The sequence below is a fragment of the Thermobia domestica genome, chromosome 1 (assembly GCF_964235325.1).
Source record: "Thermobia domestica chromosome 1, izTheDome1.hap1.1, whole genome shotgun sequence".
NCBI lineage: Eukaryota > Metazoa > Arthropoda > Insecta > Zygentoma > Lepismatidae > Thermobia > Thermobia domestica.
Window position 1 is genome coordinate 207,780,328 of NC_137454.1, and position 17,720 is coordinate 207,798,047.

General features: G+C 34.1%; 1 protein-coding gene across 1 annotated transcript in view; it reads right to left on the reverse strand.

Moving 5' to 3' along the window:
* Positions 1-17,720, reverse strand: part of Cow (Proteoglycan Cow) — a 745,575-nt gene that overhangs the window by 403,572 nt on the left and 324,283 nt on the right. Inside the window, exon 2 of the mRNA XM_081769198.1 lies at positions 8,767-8,824. Within this exon, the coding sequence (XP_081625324.1) occupies positions 8,767-8,824 (58 nt within the window). The remainder of the gene's footprint in view (positions 1-8,766; positions 8,825-17,720) is intronic.

The window sequence follows — 17,720 nt, forward strand, 5'->3', positions numbered from 1 at the left end:
AAGGAAAAAAAAATAGAAACTGTAACCTACTTTGTATTTTACTAAAAACTTATTTCATGATTGATCAGAAGTATTAAGAAGAACAGAAAAAATAATAAAATGGTTGAAATTTTCTTTACAAATGTAATTTATTTTCCTGACAGCTCGGAATTCTGTCACCAGGAACCGGAATTTCTTTCTTTGTTTAATATCTCCACCGCAAGCTTAGACCATTATTTGTGCAGTATTGATCTTTTATGACTACTAGCAAAACGGAAGACAATAACAGTTTTTTTTAAATGCCAATCGAAATCGCTTTCGTACTATTTTTTTTTAATCGCAAATTGATGGGCTTTCCTATAGTATCATTTCCTTTTGCATTCTTATTTATATATTATTCCCTATCATGTTAATAAATCTTTTCAGCAACAAGGCTATTCCAGAATGGACCTATAAGGTAGTGTAACAGGTGTTCCTAATCATATGAATTTATACTGGAAAAACAATGCTACTCTCTTCTACCAATTGTAGAAACGCTGGTACCAGAGATAACTACTTGTTACACCTTAAGAACAATGCTTTTTAGGAAATTCTATTCCTGACGTGGAACTTTCTGTCTCTCTTCTCGAATGAAAATAATTTGGCAAAAAAAAAAAAAAAAAAAAAAAGCAAATATATCAGTCTTGTGCCAGGCTAATCCTAATAATAAACAGTCACGCTAACAAATGTCACTACCTGTCTTATTGTTTGCTTGTATAACGAAATTCTTGAATAATTCCATGCGTGAACTTAGAAATACGTAAAATGTTTTTAATCAGAGTTTTTAATTTAAGCACTATTTTAGCCTATAGTGTACAGTCTGACGAAGGCTCGCTTGCATTTTTTTTTTTAATTACCATGTTTGAACACGCATTTCTAACAAAGCACTACTTAATTACTATACAAAACCTGTCTTCTCTCCTGAACTGAAAATTTTGATCAACGTAACTATGAAAACCGGAGGTTCAATGCCACATTCACAAAAGTTCTCCGTTGACTTCTACTTTAGCCAACTAGATCCAGTTTCTACTTGGTATCCCTATTTCTGTGAAAGTCACCTTAATATTATCCCTCTACCTGCGCCAAGGTCTTCCTAATGGACTTTTTTCATTGGGTTTCCACACTTAAAAAAAAAAAAAAACGTTTTCCGGACAGTGATATATTGTACAAATATACGGTATCCTTAATTATGTTTACCACAGAAATCTGTACGGAACATATGTTATTCATATCCTACATATGTACTTCCCTTTTTCCTGCTTAGATGTTAAATCATGCTGTTGCAGGATGTATGGCAATTGACAGTCTTCCGTATATTACATACATAGAATATACGTATGTTACATACGTTAGCTATATGTTAGATACGTCCATCTGTATGTGAGATTCTGATTGCTTATATACAGTTGTTTTGTTCGTACGGAAGGTACGTTTATTTAAAACACTTATATGGAAAGTATTTATAAAATATACGTTTTCAGTTATATGTTTCATGTACGTTAAGTCCAAAAACTACAGGATTTACAAATGTAACCTACGTTTTTACGTATATCACATACGAGTTTCTTTTTCTCCTCACGGTCAGTGTGGGCGACCTTGTCTCCTGCAAGACCTTTTCTTGTCTGCCACCAGTATACCATCAGCAATCTTATTACACTGCCCAACTGCCCGCTTGTCATGATGACTTTTTAATAATGCGGGCGAAATATTGTTACTGGACCTTTCATGAAGCAAAAGTTACGGAAATCTACATCTTCCTCTTTCTTTATGTATGTTAACTTACTCCTGTCTATCCTTTCCTATAGATTAATAACTGCACTTTTGTTTCTACACAGCTCATATAAATGATACTTCTGTCTCTGTACTCGACTTTAGTCAGTGTAGTCGCTGTTAAAGTTCACGCTGTTGCAAGCTTTCTACTACATATTTATAAAAAAAAAATGTTATTACGTCTTCGTTAATTGGGATAAGTCGTTCAATAACCAACTGTAGATTTGGTCTTGTTTCTTGCATTCGTACTGCATAACAACTGTTTAATGAGTAAACTTTTCAAGAGGCTTTGTAAAATTTTGGGGATATGGTGGCTCAATGATAGAACGCTTACCTCTTGTGCGTGGGATTCCTTGGTTTGATCCCCAGTCAAGTTTGTAGTAGACACCACATTCTCATTCCACCCACTATTCCATTCTCATCCACTTGCCTCGTCTACCTTAGACTAAAGGACACAATCGTTTGACGTTAAACTGAATCATTTAATTTTATTTTCTGAAATCTTTTTGCACATCTCTTTATATATATTCCGTAGAAATACAGTTCTACCTACAGTGATATAGTTTTCTACGAAAAATAAATTTTTGATTCGTCGTCTTTTTTATTAATTCTATATCTTTGCGAATGATCTTGTCGTAAATTATAATGAATACAATCTCTATGCCCCTATTTAAATAGAAGCTTGTTACCAATTGCATGGTAGTAGGAAGGCTTTAGTGAGCAGTTCGCCCTTCCTTTGTATTTTGTGTTGTGTCGATGTCCCTCCATTTTCATTACCTTGAAACCAAAATCAAATAGGCTACTAACTGACAATCATGGTTCATCAGCATGGATAAGATAGTATGTGTTCCCATCTTTCATCATGCAAAACTTCGTTCCACCATGTCTGTTTATGAGACAAAAAGGTAATTGAACCTCATGTAGAAAATGAACATTTCCTGTAGCACCAATTCCCTCCACAAAAAAAAAAAAAAAAAAAAAAAAAAAAAAAAAATCTGGAAAGCCTGTATTCTCCCATTATGGTACAAATTACAACTTTGTTACCTAGATACTGCCATAACAAAAATACAGCTTCTAGAGCGAAATATGGACACTAAAACTCACTTGCAAAGGCTCTAATTATAAACGGATTTAGAACTAAGGAAATAAGGGTAATGTTAACACCTAAAAAGTATGCAAGTATTACGCTTCGAAAACTTCAACTAGACTGATGAAGCCCATATGTTCAGTTGGTGAAATTGTTACATTATTATTATTATTATTATTATTATTATTATTATTATTATTATTATTATTATTATTATTATTATTATTATTATTATTATTATTTAATTTTCGTTGCTTTCTTCAGTGATTTGTATTTCTAGTTTAAACTAAAAACGTACCCCCGCAAATAAATAAATAAATAAATAAATTTCGTAAGTACGAAATATTTCAGTTCATATACTTATATGCGTATTCATCAATGTTTCTTCAAATTTACAACACTGCTGCTATAAACAAATATCCTTTATCTATAGATATCTTTAAACGCGTTTCCTTTTATTTTTCAGGTTACCTACAACCACGAAATACGTTCAATCTATGAGTAGATAGTATCGTGTATAAAAATGTAGGAGTGATGAACATATCTTGTGTAAATATGTGGTAAAAGAATATTTTGAGTAAACGTAAACATCTCTCTCTGTTTCTAGTTTGTATTTCAACTTCGCCGCTTCTGTCCGAAAGACACCAACACATCCATTCAAAAGTCTTGTGTTAGTTGGATTTCCTCTTACGAGAATATGTTATAACGTTGGAGATTAAATAATAAAAAAAAAAAAAAAGTCTCTTGCAGGTTCGTTATAAAACGGAATAACAAAGACCTAGTTAAGGATACACATCCTGCAGCAAAAGAACACACGATGATCTCCACATTTCGTAAGTTTTGATAAAGAAAGAAAGAAAAGGAAAAGAAAAGAAACTTCTCTTGAAGCAAAATGATTTTTGTCGCCCGCCAGGAGCGTTCAAGAAATAACAGAACTTTTTCTTCTCTCACCCTTTCTCCTAGCTTTCTTATTACTTTTATTATTTTTTTTTTTTTTGACATAAAAGAAATAGAAAAGTTTCTAGAACTATGAAAGATCATGTTTTGTTATTTGCAACTTAACTGCCCTCGAGAAACACTTTAGAAAAATCTTCAAACTTTAATGTCTTTCTGTCCCTTCCTTTCGCGTTCGTTCACTTAAGTTTTACAAGATTATATATATATATATATATATATATATATATATATATATATATATATATATATATATATATATCTTGATGTTTTCAGCTGCCTTTCGAAGGAAGTGAAGTGGGATAGAGTTTCAATACGTAATCATTTAGTACGTACTTCGTAGGAAATTAAGAACAGTGACAGAGTAAGTCTTTATTTCAGTTAATAAATATGTAAAAAGTGAGGTGCTAATGCCTAAAACAGTAGACCTTTTAGCTACTGGGGAATTTCAAGGAGGCCAGTTCCCTCCTAAAAAGAAGAATTTCACCCAGGCATCGCAATTTTTGATCTATAAGCATGGAGATGCTAAGTATGGTGATGGGTGCCTTAGGAAAATTACAGAGACTGGTTTAATGTTTATGGTAACAAATTCGATCGCTAGATAGCACTATGTGTAAACACGAGAAGAAAGAAGTAATTGCTGATGGTTTGAAAATAGCTGTGTGTTCACTTCCAGAGAGGATGGTTGTGTGTGAATGGTCATATGGCTCCGAAGACTATGGTCTTTTGAGAGGGCCACATTTGTGGCCTTTCTGATATTGGTTATTGTACAGCCAAGTAAGTGAACAATGTATGACAATAGGTTTTTAAGTGTCAAAGAAAGGGGTTAACATTGTGTTGAATTTCGGTAAAACAAGCACCTATATTGTTGCTGGTCTCTCGGATATCGTAGATATCCGAGTCCCGCGCGTACCGTCAATGTGACGCAAAAAGCGTATTCCTTGGTGCGACGAAAATACTCATAGTCTCACATCACGATTGCAAAGGTAGTATAACGTTCCGTCGTGATCATAAATCGCATAATTTGCAAGATTTAAGCACTGGTAAAGAAGGGAACAGGTTCGATTTCGTGTGCTGCGTCCCTCAAATGGAGACGAAAATTGTACGAATGCTTGCAGGAGATAGGCAGAAGTTTGTAGTCACTCTGGCGGAGCCATAGGTGTATCTATCGGTATGTACTAAAAGGAAGGCCATACTTCTAACTAGATACGTGAACGTACGGAAAGTTTTACACGCAGATTTATCGTTTTTGGTGGCTATTGCTGCAGTAACAAACTTACGCAACGCACAGTGAACAAAAAGGCTAAAATCAATGCAGCTTATTATCACACAAATATTTTGAAGTCACTATGCCGCGATGATATTCCATCCCTATTGGGCAGCGACACATTTTCTAGCTGTCATTTACCTGGATTAGACATCCTTGCGTGAAACGGGAATTCATACAATTCCTTTTACAGGCATTCACTGATATTCTCTGATGCATCTCCCATGGAGTTTTCTGTGTTTCCGTTGATGAAATGAGCGTTGGAGTGTCGACAGTCGCGCACCTCGACGGTCATTGGAAAGTTTGTCAAGAGGAATGGAGCAAATTTGATCAAATTCTGCTTTAAGGGATCTCCTTCAGTGGAAACTGAGATGCAGGGTGATAGCTAATAGACACATCGCGGTTTTTTTAAAAAAAAGCTGCTTTACATAAATCTAAAACGACTATTTGTGGTAATATCGGTGACAACAGACACACACTAATATGTATGTCATCCATTTGCTTGTAAGTTACCAACAGGAACCGATGGTAGCCAATTATACAGGTTTCAGTGACTATACTCTTTGTCTATGACTGTGCACGCAATTAATTATGATTAGATTTGGTCATTCGAGAAAGTTTCATAAATTAAAGAACCTAACAAATAATTGAGTATTTTCTCTTTGTTCAATTTTATAAAAAGTAAGTTTAAAAAATGTAAAAGGTCCTAGCAAATAACATCAGCCGTAATAGTTATTTTTTGCACAACACTGTTTTTTTGTCTTATATTGAAAAAAATCCATTACCATCAGGATACGAAATTATCCACATTAATTATACAGTAGGAAAGAGAGTAAAACGATATTGTAGGCCAAAAGTCAGAAATTGATCCATTATGCAGTTTCTCTCCCACTTATTTTTTCATCTATCGGCCAATAGAGGGGGAAAAAAGAAAGAAAAACTAGGTCACTTGATTAATTTGCATGACTGACACTGAGGTTATGCGTGTTACAGTGTTTTCTGATTGAAAGGGCAATGACGCTGAAAACTAAATTCACATTTCCTATACTAGCGAGGAAACGTCCATTAAATAAAACGTTTTGCAATCTATATAATTTTTATTTTATTTATTTCCAATTAACAGTGGTTACGTTATGTCATACATTTATTTCTAAAAAAATATTAATTTACTTTTTTAAAAAAATTAAGTTAAATGTAAACAGAAATTATTATTCTTTAAAAAAAAAAGTCATGTTAAAGGTAGGTAGATTATTTATTCGGTATGACTTGCGTTTGTGTGTGTAATGCGTAGCAATTCTACTTATTTTCACAAGTTTGTAATCATGTTAAGAGTACGTAAATTAAAATTGAAAGCCCTTTAGGTCTTCGCATCAGGGAGTTTGTTTAATAAGACATGAATTAATAACTATTATCAGAAGGAACAGGTTGATTGCCATCGTCTAAAAGCAAATTAGTTCGGTAGTTCCTTGCAAATTGCATGTTTGTCCACTCTTTACATATTAATATTATATATAAAGTTAACTTTTTTTACAAAATACTCTCACTTGTGTAACAGCAATAAGTAATGAGAGTTATTCAACTAGCCTTGTAAAACATTTGACATTTACTTCCAACTTTTTTGCAAAAAAACGAAATTTCGATTTTACTTACAGTACATATATGGGAAGAAAAATAAATAAATAATGAAATGAAATGAAATCTTTAATTTTAACGTCCCACGCTTATGCCGGTTAGGCTAAAGGAGACGGTGATGATGAGAGATGAATGAAATGGTGGTATGATGAAAGTGGGAAGAAACGGGAGAACCCTGGGAAAACCCACAGCACGGTGTTTGTCCACCACAAAGTCCACACAGCGCGAGCTGGGATCGAACCAGGGACCCCAAGCACCGGATGTGAACGCTCTAGAATAAATAAGTACACAATAATAATAATAATAATAATAATAATAATAATAATAATAATAATAATAATAATAATAATAATAATAATAATAATAATAATAATACAGATGAAAATATAACGGGTACACGGAAAACATGATGCTACTTATGAAGTGTGAAGGATTTATTTTAATGTGAAAGGCGTTCAATTAAAGACGGTGCGTTTCTATTTAAATAATGTTCATCAGTAAGGGAAGGTGGGGCACGTTGCAACAGGGGAAACGTTGCAACAGCGCTTTTTCTGGTTTAGGGTTGGCTCCACTGTGTTGCACTGTGGTGTGTTTGAACATGAAACGGAAGATGTCTCTCGTGATCGGTTCAACAACGGAGGTCGAAAGGTGCTGTAGACGTAGCAGGTGAAAATTTGTTTTTAGTATGACGTTAACCCTATTCCCGCACCCTAAAAAAAGAAGCGTTTTTATAGATTTTGTAGCATTTTAATAGATAGATGATCGGCCCTATTAATTATAACAGAATTGATAAAAGCAAACATAACAACAATCACTTCAGTAATTTTCAAACTATTTGAATAAAAGGAGACACGATGACATTTTCAACCTCTCTGCACTCAAATCATAATTCAATTCCGTGTTTGTAACGCTAAGTTTCCTTGATTCTGCATGCGTCTCACAAGGAGAAGGCAGACTTTGGTAAGTGAACTTCGGGGCCCATTTTTTACGAGGTGGTAGTGAACATTTAAAGAGTTAATATTACAAACTGGGAGAGCGCAATGGCCAAAAATAACGCTCGCCACATATATCGTACGGTGCGCAAATTTATCAAGTGACGGCATGGCAGAGGGAGGAAAATATGCGACTCATATGCAAAGGGTCCTTGGTTCGATTCCCGTTCGAGTTAGACTTTGTTTTGTTTTTTGCTTCAACCAATAAAGTAGCTATTTGTAACTATAAATAAAATATTAATTAACCATATGTTTATAATGAATAAAACAATAGAAATTTTCAAATCACTTGTAAAATCTTAAAAAATTTCTTCTTGTGATTTACAAAAAATTTCGTTTACTCTCGAATACATACAATATATATGATTACGAAATTATGGAGTCATGTGCTAGACATATCTCTTCATATTTGAGAAGCAGTTAATATAAGACAAGTTTAGAATCATATTCTTCATTCTGAATAGGCACGAGTATATTTAAACCAGCAGCGTTGTAGCTACTAATTATGAATATGGTAGACATTCTGAGAATGATCGAAATATTTGAAAATGATACAGGAATTACACGCTGAGAAAGCCTATCGAAGGTAAAGCAGCAAGTGGAGAGTATAGCTATTGAATACTAGAATACTGTACTTCCACAAGAATACTCATACTATTAATTCGACAGAAAATTCTAATAAATTTGTGAAAAATTAACTGTCTCTCCATCTCGCTTTCCATTTTTTTTTTTTTTTTTTACTAGTTCTAGAAACTGTCATGTGAGTATATTATCTACTTCAAATGATATCAATATCATCAAATGTGTTGCTAATATGTATATATATGACACACCTTTCAGTACTAACTCATTTTTAAAATCAGTTTTACGTTGCATTACGTCGGTTAATATTTCATGTTTATCTATCCCGTTAAAATGGCAGTATAAATAATACTGATGTCAGAGAGAAATGAAAAAGCATTGTCATTCTTGTGTTGATTAAAAAAAAAAAAGTTGACTACCATTTTATTTGTAATATAAAAATGTATTTTTACTGATTGACTTACTGTTCGGATCATGAATCCATCGCTTCTTTTCGCCTGCCTTCCCCGTTCGAGTCTCCTCCTGAAAAGAAAGGAAAAAAAAGATGATTAGTTTTCACCATAAATTAGTTTATAAAACTCACAATGGCGTTACTTGACCAAACATTTTTGGGAGAGGTCATTTCTAGAGATGGTGCACAATAAACAGTAATAATGATCTGCAAACAAACAAACAAACAAAACTTGGTTTAACTAATGTTTAACTTACGTAAGTAAATAATAAAGACCCTACCTACGAGGGACATGAAGGCCAGGACTCGAATTTATCATATTCATTTGGTAATTTAAGTAATTTTTCATCCCCTTTAATAAGAGTTCATTTTTAAGGTTTACCAAAAACTCCTTTATATATATACTATGTATATCAATGCTTCTGCTCGAGGAACCCAACATCTCAAGAGATACGTGATCTATCACCATCAATTTTGGCCAGAATATAGAAGATTGAAAGCTAAGAATAAAGTTCGTTGATCACAAGACATGGACAATCAAAAATTGGTTCCCCGTGTATTATTGTGGGAATAATTATGATTATCCTTGTTTGATAGATTAACCACACTGTTGTTGAGATTAGCGGGTTAGTATAGGTTAAGAGGATAGAATTTTTGAACACCAGAATTTTCTTTTCTATTTTTTGATTAAAAAAAAGAATAACCACGTGACAATTTCTGGTTAACACAAAGGTCTAAACTCATGTATTGTGCTACAGAAATATGAATTGTCCATAAAAACCAATTGTCTATAAACACAGATTTTAGATTGGAAGAGAAACGATAGATATGTACCACATCAGCTACAATTCTGAACACTGTAAGGTACAATTTCGATCACATCATTCTAAAAAAAACAAACCTGTTTCCTACCCTGTGCACCTACACATACTATCTGATACCACACCTTGAACGACTGGCATCATATTCAGTCGCCTTTCATCAGGAACTTTTTGTTATAATAGCCCAAGTGACAGAAGCCATATGCATCCTCATTTGCTGGAGCTAATATCTTTCTTTGAGAGAATTTTGCTGAGACTTGGAAGTTTCTTTGGTCTTGGCATAAGCCGGTTAACGACAGAGGATTTCTTAAGTCTGTACCTCAACAATATAATCTTTGCTTGTAAGATGAAGCGAGGTGAGATATTTTTATGTGTAGAAGGATTCTTCTCAAGCGCTTTGAGAATATTATAGACCATAGAATTTTCTAGAGATTCGAACGGATTAAACATAGCTGGGAGAATGATAGACGATCTTGTACTAGTAGCGTGATTTTTTTTTGCATAATTATTATAATAAAATAGAAATACATAATAATATAATCATATAGTAATAATATTGGTACTAAGATAACTTACTAATTATAGAAGCAGTTGTTAAATACTTTAAATGATATCGCTGTTTATACGCATAAGTTTTATACATAAACATCTAAAAAAAATAAAGATAATTTACCAACACAATATTGCATAATCGTAAATAATAGACTTTACATTTTATTTAAATTCATCTCTATATATCGTATAAAACAAGAAGTCCTGAGTTTGTTGTTTAGCGTCCAATAGTTATATCTATTAAGCTAAAGAGGACGAATGATTAAGGAAGTGAATGACGGTGAAAATTATATTTAATGCCACGGGAATTGAATCCTGCACAACATGCACCAAAAGCAGACGTGCTAACCACTAGACCAGCTGGAAGGGCTTAACACATTTAAAATTGTAGAAAATCTTCTAATGGATTGCCGTACTTCCTCTAAATTCAATGCTTAATACCTATTTTAATTTCACCAGTCAAACGTGTCACTGTGCTAATAGGTTTTACGTAATCTCCTAATACAATTTATTTTGTAAAACTGCGTGGGAAATCCGTTCGTTTTATCTGCTTGTTAATTCAACCAAAAGATAACATACCAGCAAATTATAATGTGTTGGATAAGCACAAAGATTTTGGTAAAACTGACAAAATATTAGCCAGATTGAATATCTGTTTCAGAACGAGAACACTGTTCACGCGATTAGCTTGGGAAAAGAACACAAAAAAGTGAGTGTAATAATAATGACTAGCTTTGTTACATAAAAACAAGACAATACAGTTCTTAATACTATGTACCAGTTCTCCAATCCCCAGTTGTCCATATATTATTTTTGATCATAGGATAAAGGAAATTGATTCCTCTATTCATCCTATATTGACTTTGTGGCGCAGGCCACTATGTAACCAAAACCAACACAAAATAACCAGGCTACTATGTAACTCCAGAAAAAATGTGTACTGAATATTCAGATTTCATTTTCCTTCCTACGTTCAAGAAAAACTATTATTCACTCTGCATGAGGGACTTTTTTGTGTGTGTTTTGTGTGACTACATTTGGATAATCCTTATCATTCAAACAACTAGAGCATTTCTATTTCAAGTGTGCCCGTGCTGACGCTGATGTCGATGTGTGTTTTCCCGTACCTCCCTCGAAAGAGGAAGGGTAAGTTGCTGGAGCCGAGCTCCTTCATAGATGTGGACTGGGTTGCCACATTGACGGATTTCGTTATGCATTGTCTTGTTATCCATTAGCCTATGATCTTCACTCGCCAAGACCAAACGACTGAATAACAAATTAGCAACACAGCCGAGGTCATTCATTTCTTTCCCCTAAGCAAAGGGAAGATTTCATCCGTATGAGGTTGGCGGAAGTGGGGCCGAAGTATGTTCCGCATATTTTCCGAGGGCACACTTGAAACAGAAAGGCTCTAGTAGCATGAGGACAATTTATGATTTGAAGACAGCAAGCGATATTAGCGCCACACCATTTGAGTCAGGAGGCTACTTCTTACTTCTGATGGTCGCACAGTAGCTAAGTCAAATAAATAAGCTAGAAATTTTCTCAAGCATAACACTACGATAAGATATTTGGAATAGAGAAGAAAACCATACTACTCACTTTGCTATGTTCATCCTCACTTTTCTATTTATTTATTTTAGTGAATAACTTACACACAATGAAGAATATTGTAAGTATAGAAAGTGGGCCAGGTACGAAATGCTACTGAATAAACCTGAATGCTACTGAATGCCACTGAATACGTTTTTTATACACCAGAAATTTAGATACGCAGTTTGTGACGTCATGATTGTTGGGTACCCAAAATTATACACTATGCAAAAGGTCTTTGGACACACTTATTTAGTTCAGGTAACAGCATTTTGTAGATACTATCTGGCTTACTTTCTACATTTTTTATATTCTTCACTGACTTCATTAGAATTCAAAAACGGGGTAAGATTAGCGACGGGTCTTACGAGTTGTGATATTATAAACAAAGTACTAAGCTTACATGCAATTTGATTTAATATTCGTCAAAGAACGGTCCTTGGCTAACAATGCACTTATCCCTACGTTGAATCCATGACTGGAAGCCTTCTGGAAGGTTTCTTTTGGAAGGGCGTTCAGATGCTCTGTTGCGGCCCTCTCAGTACCAGGAATGGTGTCAAAACGTTTTCCTTTAAGCATGGTTTTAATTTTTGGGAAGGGCCAGAAGTCGTATGGTGCTTATATCTGGACAGGACCTTCTCGTTCGCATGTAGAGAGACAGGGATAGTTTTCGGCCAAAAACTCGCGGATCAGTAGCAAGGTGTGGCACAGTGCGTTTTCGTGGTGAAGAAGAAAGCCATTTGCCCATTTATTCGGCGGTTAAAATGTTTTCCATACACCCATACGACATGCTTCTTTGCAAAGCTCTCGAATTGTCATTCGCCTGCTTGAACAAGTCATTGTGCCATTTTTTTTTTTTTTTTTTTTACGCGTTTTCACCTGTTTTTGACGTCGAAGGACGTCTCGATTGTTGCTCGTTTCCAACCGACTCTTTGTAACTTTTGAATGCCTCATACTACTTGTAAACTGTCTTCAATGCCACAATTCATCACCATACACTAAACCCTGTTCGGCCTAAGCTCTAAACTCCGATAAACAAAGCCACGTGAAACTAAATCTCGCTGATTTGCTGTTGGCCTACCGACGCTTGTACTCCTCCGCAAAATAGTTCATATGATTTGATTATTACTTTCACTATGAAGCTCCATATAAAACTGCTACATTATTATAGATAACAAAAATATAATACGGATTATCTAATAATATTGCAATCGAGTGTGGCTAATGAAACAATAGAAATAAACACTAAACATGCGCAGTAATTATGGCGCCAATTCAATTGTTAAGGCGTGTTCTGCTTTTAAGTCTGAAAGATGGCCGACATGAATCCCGTTTCAACGAGTGTTGTGGTGAAACACCAAGGTAAACCTTTACTCAGTAAGCAACAATTGTATACCAGCGAAATTCAAATATTTTTTTAAAAAAATCTTTCTAGTTTTTTCCTTCTTTTCTTTTCTGCTGCTGCTGTAAGTATCTGGACAACACGAGACAGTATTGTCAAAATGTACTTGTATAATTTGCTCCTCCCCGTGGGGAGTGGGAGTGATACATCATTAGCCAATCGTACTTATGACAAGCGGAAGGATACAAATAGGCTATTTTGTTTATCGGACTTTAGAGCTTACGCTGAACAGGGAATAACTGACATTTCGTGAGCTTCTTTGGTACTTTTCTGCAGTGGCGCGCGACAAACACTCTTACCACGTCCTCACTCTTCTGCCTCTGGAAGCCAACTAACATGTTACAACTCGTTCAAATTCGACATTGACTGTACCAAAGATTTAGGCTACCAGGCTTACTAGTTAAAATAGATACAACATCGATAGATGGCACTGTACAACTACATTCACCGTACTTTCTTGAACACACTTTGTATAGCAGAAACCGGGTCAAGTTCAATACGGGCTAATATCCGAAGCTAAACGAAACAACATCTTCTGCTCACCTATCATTTAATAAATTATATTATAGTATTATATATTAAATGGAAAGGCACAGAAAAGGAAATAAAATCTTGTGCAGTGATCCAGATCACAAAAGTTCGATAGAGAAACGAACAGGGCATTCTGCCACACCCTTCATGTGTAAGGTAAGAATAGGCATGCCATTATATATCAATATATTTCCTTCCATTTAATGAAGTTCATTTTTTCGCACAGCTAAAAGACACAAAAGAATAAATATGGAAAAATCAACGGCATAATATGTTGACAGGTATCAACCAAATGAGAGAAGACGAAAAAACTTAGGTTTAGCGGACAAAAGAAAAACACTTAAAAGCACATGTTTCCATTGTTCATGATGAATTATATTTTCCTTCTTACACGTGCTCGAGTCACGCACCCTCTAAATTTACAGTCACATGCAGAGGTCTCATTTCGCAGTCGCCCTTTTCTCTCGGCTATTCCCCTTGTTTGAGTGAGGAGGCCAGTCACGAAATGTTAAAACATCCTCAGCTACTGCTCTCATGTTCATGCATTACGGAAGGTAGGGATACGTAGAACAAACGTACAACCAATGTTTTCTTTCTACCTATATGCATGTTATTTACAGTGAACGTTATATACTCTGGCTACCTGAAGGCTCATTACTATATACTAGAAAAATATCACTCTTTATCACTTTCGTCTTCAGCGTTCTAAAACAGGCATTTAACTCTTATAATGATATAGTAAGTTACGATCAGTCCGCAAGTTTCTTCGAGAATCGCCTGATAAGCTGTCGTTCAAAAAGCGACTTTTAAACCGTAAGTGGATACTTAAGATACGTAACAAAAAAGTACCTCACTCTTGACTTCCAGAATTTTAGCTTTAAACATTTTTCTTGCATAAGTGAAGACTAAATATACATACTATCATCAGAATTCTGCCATTACTGCCAAGTCGAATGCTGCAAACTGATAAACTTCTATGCATCATCGTCCTCAGTTAACCTCTTCGACTTCTCGCAGGAATTTTCTGTTTTAATATTTCCTATCAACTGTAGCCTCCTTTGCTTTTCTTCTTTTTTCCTGCCTCTGCCACCGTACCTTCTAGTACGTCCCTCATGATACAGTTCTTTCTCATCCAATGTCCCAACCAGATTTTCTCCATCTCTTTAATTATGCCTTAATTTGTCCTTTTCTTCCCTATCATTTCTAACACTTATTATTTTTTTTTTTGGGGGGGGGGGTCTTCGACCTAACTAATAACCTCCTATCTTTTCCACAGCCACATTTCGAAAGTTTCCAGTCTTTTTCACAACTTTTTCGTAATATCCATCCAAACCACAGAAGTGTTAATAATTCAAAGTCCCTTCAAATTAAACTAATCCGATCGTTAACCTTTTCTTGTAACATATAGATTTGTTTCATTTAAACCAGATGAATCGCTCAGTTTGAAATACACTACCCTAGCATGAAGAAAGTGCTGGTAGTTTCTAAATGTACTTGAAACGAACTTATTGCTTCTATGGAATTTATTTTATGGACAGTACAAAGCATGTCAAATAAACACAGATTCTTACTTTTACAGATGAAAACCACATTGATTCTTATTATTACCCAGGACAATCACGCTACACTATTTCATTTGCTCGACACGGAATTCATGTGCTATATATATTCCAATTATCATGCAGAATGGGCTATGGAATTGGGATTATTCGAATTTTGTTTAGACGACTAATTGAGTTTACCAGCATCTAAGTTGTAACGAACCCGCTCGGATATAAAAGAAAAATCAGATATAAAATTTCATCATTCAACGCTGCCCACCAACTTTTGGGAAAACAAGGTTTTAGTCTTTATTCAATATATACATATATTATTTACCTTTAATCGGGTGGGGATATGAGCTTAAATTTTATCTATAACCCACGATCAAAGAGACATAAATGTGAGTGAGAGAGAATCACAATCACCTTCCTTTTCCTAGACGGTAAATTTTGAAATACAAGTTAATGACTGATTGAGTTAAAGTATAAGGAACCAATTTTCAGTCACAATCTTTTAAAACTTAACAGTTTCTACAACGCTACATTTTAAATAAAGGAAAGCAAACTATAACTCTGTTCATTTAAAATGAGCGAAATCCATAGAACTCATTTTCTTATGTGTTAAGGGTTCGATTCCACAAAATGCTCAATTTTTGTACTGAGTTTGGCACTATACAATGTTCAAGGCTGTTGCTGAATCTACCGCAAATAAAAATGCTTTAGACAGATATTGTGGAAATTGGATATACATATATGCAGCTACATACGTTGTTGATTGCTAACTACTCTGGCAGATATGTACACTCATGTCCAAAATTATTATCGCATGTCTATAAATGTTGTTGTAGGAATAAAATTTGATAACGAATTCGCCCGGTATTTCTGATAATGTTAGTATGTGTATAATCGGCAAACACATGTATGTGGCAAATTTCATGTCAAAAGAGCTATAAATAAGAACAATAAAACGAAAATAAAACTTTCTCCTTCATTTAGCAACATTTTGTTTTACTCATTTTAATTTTCGTATTTATAATTCTTTTCCTATGAAATTTACCACAAATATACATTTCCCGATTATATACATAATATCAGTATTAAAAGTATCCTGCAAAAGCATTATCAAATTATATTCTTACAAGAAGACAGTTATAGATATGCGACAATCATTTTGGACATGAGTGCACAGTACGTAAAAGACCGAAAACTATCCTTCTACATCAGCCACCATTATACATAACTTTTTGTAAACGTGTCTTATTTCAACTACCTGTGTATTTGCAATAATTATAGATGAAATACATAAGTAATGTCGGATGATTAATTTCAAACAAAAATCTTTTTCATTTCACAAATTCTCAACTGACAGAATTCTTTCACAAATCACAGCCTAAAGGGTCCCCATCAGCTAATCATATCTTCATTAGAAGCACGGAAGATGAAACTTTTGTGTTGCTAACTAAGTACTCGCGGCAGATTACAATTACGAAATAAAGCAGTAAGTGTTATCCACAACCAAATACTCTCCTAGCCGTCTGACATGTTTGAATGACTTACGTCAGCTTTTGGAACTTTCTTTAAATGGGGACAACTATCATTAGTCAGCAGAATAGTCTATGTACCAAGCTATTCTTGTCCCTTTTCAAAGCAAATTTATTATTTTTTAATGTTTTGTGAGTATCTTTAAAACAGTATTAATTAAAATTCGGTTTATTTTATATTGGTATTATTACAAGAAATCATAGATTAGTTATTTTTTAACTAACTGAAGGCTAACAAGATAATAAATCTGTATAAGTTACTATAATTTATATAATCTTAACCTTAATAAATTGCATAATTATACCTGTTGGAGATTCTCAATTACAGTGTATAATACGCAATTCAATATTATTATTTTTTTTTTCTATCATTTGTAGACTAATGATCAATGAAATAAGGTATATGGAAGGACCTTGAGGAGAACACTTTTAGAAACGCTGGTCTTACGTTAGACTGGCAATCGTAAGATTCATTCATTGTGGCTTTCAATCTCCCCTAAGGCATATATGTTACGTATTAATCTTCCATCATCGTACACTTCTCATCGTCTCTTTTCAGCCTAAAAGGGAAGAACCGTATGGTTAACGTAAAACTATATATCCCATAGCGTTTTATTTCTAACTTTAAAGGTGACGGTGCGCTGGACCTCAGGTTCATAATGGTTAAAAACTTGCATACCTTTCAGGGTATTATTATTATTACTAATACGAATAATAATAATAATACTAATACGAATAATAATAATAATAATAATAATAATAATAATAATAATAATAATAATAATGTCCAGTAGCATATCACTACAGTCTTGTAACTAAAAAGTCTTAAATACAAATATATAAAGATGCTTTAAAAATGTCTGAGTTTTACATCTTAATTTTATAATAAAATAAACGTAATTATAATCAATATTTCTTACTGATTTGTTTCTTGCCTTTTTTTCTATTTTTGTAAACGGGAGAAAGTAAGTTGCTGCTGTTTGTTT